This window comes from Ceratina calcarata, unplaced genomic scaffold (genome assembly GCF_001652005.2).
Source record: "Ceratina calcarata isolate Rehan_Ccalc_2016 unplaced genomic scaffold, ASM165200v1 scaffold301.2, whole genome shotgun sequence".
Classification (NCBI taxonomy): domain Eukaryota; kingdom Metazoa; phylum Arthropoda; class Insecta; order Hymenoptera; family Apidae; genus Ceratina; species Ceratina calcarata.
Window position 1 is genome coordinate 844,931 of NW_017152577.1, and position 4,875 is coordinate 849,805.

At 42.9% G+C, this 4,875-nt stretch overlaps 1 protein-coding gene across 2 annotated transcripts in view; it reads right to left on the bottom strand.

The window, feature by feature from the left end:
* LOC108624199 (uncharacterized) overlaps positions 1-4,875 on the bottom strand; it is a 26,243-nt gene that overhangs the window by 4,967 nt on the left and 16,401 nt on the right. For both annotated transcript variants that reach the window (XR_003389067.1, XM_018023323.2), the window contains exon 5: positions 1,395-1,603. Coding sequence is in view for 1 of the 2 variants with exons in the window: in XM_018023323.2 (XP_017878812.1) it covers positions 1,395-1,603 (209 nt within the window). In the remaining variant the exon portion in view is untranslated. The remainder of the gene's footprint in view (positions 1-1,394; positions 1,604-4,875) is intronic.

Here is a 4,875-nt window from a genome sequence, read left to right on the forward strand (position 1 = left end):
TTCATTGGTTCAAATATTGGACACAGTTTTTTATTACATGTCTCAAGCTTTTAGCAAAGATCTTACAGCTCATACAATCTTAATTAGAAACAAATGAGGCTTGTTCTACCGAATTTGATGGAATTTCTTTAGGGATTTTCGTTGGAGGGGGACGTGTTTACGAGCTACTAAATGGAAGTTGCCAACGCGAAGATCGTATAATCTGGGTAATCAGTTACACAGAGCAATAATTGCCACCGTAATAAGCTTTGTTGCTTTCAATGTGCACAGCGACTATCCCGCTAACAATCTCTATTGATAGAACTACACGAATTCCCCATTATCGCATGTCGAGTGAATCGTGTTTCCCCGGAAGCTAAAGACGCCCTTCTTGGATACCGTAAATGAACCTTTTCTCGGGGTGCCGAACGCAGCTCCGTTAATAATGTAACTTCCAAGTCTAATCTCATTTTCCGGCAGTAGAAAATTGTTGAGAAAATGGCAGAGCGGAGATAAGGGGAGTCGTTTAAAATTAACTTTATATTAAATTGTTCATCACTTAACTGGAGACGATTGATAGATCGATTAAAAAATTGTTCGGAAACTGCTCAGTCGTTTCGCGAAGATAAGAGTTGCGATTTGCGGACTGCTCAGCTCCAAATTAATCGAATCTCGTTAATCTACCTTCTTCGACGGTTTATTACGAAAAGAATAATTAGTATAGCCGGTGACTGACTTGTTGATTAAAAGCGAGAATCAGTTCGTACGACGTTCGAACTGGTTCGGTCGTTAGAGACGCTCGTTACAGGTTTCGAAATCTTCCCGCGATCTCAAGCGTGCGATTGTAATTAATGCGCGACCGCGATGCGTCGGATTTCCACTGATTAAAATCGGTCCCTGAGGACTCCCATCGGTCGCGTGATGCTCAGATTCTAAAAATAAGTCACCCTCGCGGAAACCCTTCGAAGAGCCCTGTATTACGGTCGAGGAACGAAATCGTAAAAGTCTGCTTTAAGTTATGCTCACTCGAGCTTTAGCGTTGACATTCCCGGCTGTGAAGTCAGCCTGTCACGGTTCCCGGTTTCTCTATGCGTAGAAACGACGCGCCGAGCGTGAACGTATAAAGAGAAGTCGTAAAAGAAACAACACGAACCGGGAAGTGAACTCATACGTGAATAACCCCGAAGAAAGCGTAGTCGTGATTCGTTCCAAAGAGGAATCGTTAACTGCGTTCGAAAACCGTTTGCTTTAATGAAAAAAGAAAGAAAGAAAGAAGGAATATGGGACAAAGGGAGTGACCTCTTTCCGCCTCGCGTCTTTTATTAACTTCCACTCTACGCCTCCGTTCCCCGTAGGTGGAACTTAGTTATTGATACCGATTACGCGTCGAGAAATGAATTCTCTCCGGCGCTTACCCAGACTGGAGTCGTACGTATTGATGTACTCGCTGGTCATGAATTGAGAGACCAACGCGGTCTTCCCGACCTCGGAATCGCCGAGCATCACCACCAGGTACTTCGGTATTTCTTCCATCTCCTCGCTCTCTATGCTGTCCGCCCCGACGCCTTGTCCACTGCAGCAGGAACCGTCGAACGGCGATCTCTCCCCGGAAACGTTGCTGTTTCTATAATAACCATTAGAATTACATCGTTAGGTGTAAAATGGAATTTGTTTCGAACAAGGGTAAGAGTAATTGGCTTTTGATATTGAGTCATCTGCCTCGGCTTAATAAACGTCTAACTAGTTACAAGAGAAATCCCATTAAACAATCTTTGAACAAGAAGGTCTCGCTCATATCCAAACTTTCGACACTCCGCAATAATCCTATTAACTTTCAGATCATACTCCTTCCTAACGAAACTGAAACATCCAAGAAACGTACCCATCTCACAAATTGCATTACGACACCTATCACCCGACCCGAATCCGAAACGAGAATGTACTAGCAATATTTATTTCGTTACTCCACCGGAACTTTAAATAGATATAAAAAATCGATACGATGTTATATAGGATGGTTTCGAGAACCGGGCAGAAGCTTTTGGCATCGAGAATACTGCGATGCGCATGCAATTGGCGTGACTCACGACTGGGAGATCTGCGAGATTATTTATTACCCTAAACACAATGCTATTACTGTGTCTGTTTAAATACAATACTTTCCATTAGACAGGTTTTTAGATTACTTTAACGATTTCGTCCTGGCAACGCGCGGCTGTACGTGTCACGTGGATTGAACGAAACGTATTTACATTTTAACCGTATGAAACGACAGGAGACAGTCACGAAAATAAGAGTCGTAGAATTTCTGGGCTAATCCAATGTCGGCCGTGACAGCTGGTCCAGTGGTAATATCGATTGCAGAATTCTAATAAACTCTCATCGACTCTCTATCCGTCCATTTTCGGTCCGTTGAATAAACCACGATTACGTGTAAATCATCCGAAAATCGTGCTACTAAATATATTTTTCTGCTCGCTTCAAAAACGGCGAAACAGAGAAAAATGTAACAAAAAAAAAACGTAGTAAACCGGAGGAAATATAGGGAGCTCACGGTTCTGCGAGCCAACATTTTTTATGGTACGTGAGCTTGAAAACACGTGCTATTGCAACGCGTAAATACATACCTGACGAAGAGCTAAATTAAAAAAAGAGAGAGAGAGAGAGAGAGAGAGAGAGAGAGAGAGTAATGGAAGTCATCTGAAAAAGCAGGGAAAAATAGATACACCCTTTAGATTGCACCCTTTGTACTCGAGATCCATCGAAGTGCTTCTCCGGCAAAAAACGGTACGATGGTTAATGGGAGGAGGAGATGTTCGAGTCGAATGTTTTTCTCCGTCACCGGTTTCGGAGCTAAGAGGATAGAGGAATCGATTCTAAAACTGAATTTCCGACAGGACATTACGCGAGGCATTACGCAAATCGGTACAAGTTCCCCGGATTTTCTCGACGCTCGATTAAACGCCGGCTGGTTCGATGAGACGAAAAGAAAGTGGCCAGATAGAAATCGAAATCGAGCTTTTTCATTATGCAATTCGCGATTCTCCATTCTGTAAGTCGTTTTCAATTTGGAATAACTGCGTGCTTTCGCACGGTTAATCCCATTCGACCTCTGTTTACATAAATTTCCTGCATTCTTTATAAAATACGCCCGATGCTGTTTGCGAGTTCGTTTTAAACTTGAATTGTTATCGCGTTCCAGAATAATTTGCCCTGTTGCTCGGGGTCTGAAAGCTGGTTTACGATTAATTGAAGAGGATTATTCTTAATCTTGAATTTGAATGAGGTTTTCGCTAGGCTTTATCCTCGGATAATTCCGTTCCGTGGCGAAAAGTTTATTTAGTTGGAAAAGTTTATTCGATTTAGGGCCTTATCGATCGCGCGCCGCGCCGGGTAGCTAATCAAATTTACGTGCATGATGCCGGGCACAAAGAGAGCACGAGCCTAAAAGGAGCCATTGAAACAGCCAGAGCGAAGTAAGCCTTCTTTGAACGAAACAGGGTTCTGAACCTACAAACGGGAAATGCTTTTTCCCAGATTTTCTCTCCACTCCTGGGCGAAATCTTTTTTTTCCACGCGCTTAAAAACATTTTCGAAAAATACGTGAAGTACCAATTTTTCTCCGTTAATTGAATCGATCCATTGACGATTAAACTTGGCACAGTGGGCGACCACGTGGGACTCCGAACGAGAAAACCGACGCCCAATTTGTTGTTATTGAACGCTCAAAAATCTCCATCAAAGGGGTTGGAAATTCCGCGTTCCCAATTGCATTGACACGTGTACGAAAGTCGAGATCCGGCTTTCGCGTCCGCGCAATATTTAGAATCCTAATGACTTTTGCTGTACACATCGGCACGTGCGAGAAGCCATCGACTGTGCACCAAGCTCGGTCTTATTTTATTTATAATACCTTTGTGCGCACTGTTTAAAGTCTGCGTCAGTACGTTGTCTCCTCTGAATACCGCGTTAATTCCTTTGTCCATTGTACTTTGCGCTGGAGATAACCGAACGAAATATGGTAATTTATATAGAGTCACTATTGAGAAAAGAAGGATTCCTCGTTTTTGATAAAGCCACGCGCTGCACTCCAGACTGGGAGAACAATGCGTCGCGCGTTCCACTGGGCTTTGGCACGCGCCAGCACGTGCGTCCACAAGAAGACGAAGTTATATATATATACGAATATAAAACGGTGGTGAGGGAATAACCTGGATGGAGTATAACAGAACGAAAAATCACTGCAAATATTTACACGGCGTCTATTTGCAGAGAAACGCATTCGCCGGGGATCTGCGGGATACAACGTAATAATTCGCGTAATAGCCGAGGTAATAACCGCTGCGGTGGAGGTAAAACACGCCCCAAGAGTATTTTTTTTTATAGCTCAGACACAATGGACGGTGCGTTTTCCCGATGATCGAGCTTCCATCGACTTTTATTGCTCCGTTTTGGACGCCTTCTCTTTTCTAAAGGGAAACGTGAATTCACGTGGATTAAAAGCGCTCCGAGGGAGAGATTAAACGGCGCGTTTTAACGCAACGAATTTCCATGGAAGAATATGTACTCTCGTACGCTAAATCAATTCCCCCTGTCGGATAAATCTTTCGGGTAAATGAAATGAAATTAAATCTTAATGAGAGATCTGCAAGTCCGTTAGAAAAAGTATGTACGGGCGAGGTATTTCTCTTGGAATTTTTCCGCGGAATAAAAATGAAGAGCGCTCGATCTTCATTGAAATCGTTCGGACTTCTGGCCCTATTTTCTTTTAAGGATGTATTGGCTATACAGTCAATCCCAAAAGTTGATGTACCTTAGAAAAACGCATTTCCTATAATTAAAAAGAAATCAGACATCGGAAGAATAATGCTAATAATAAATAGCTATGTGCTAAAA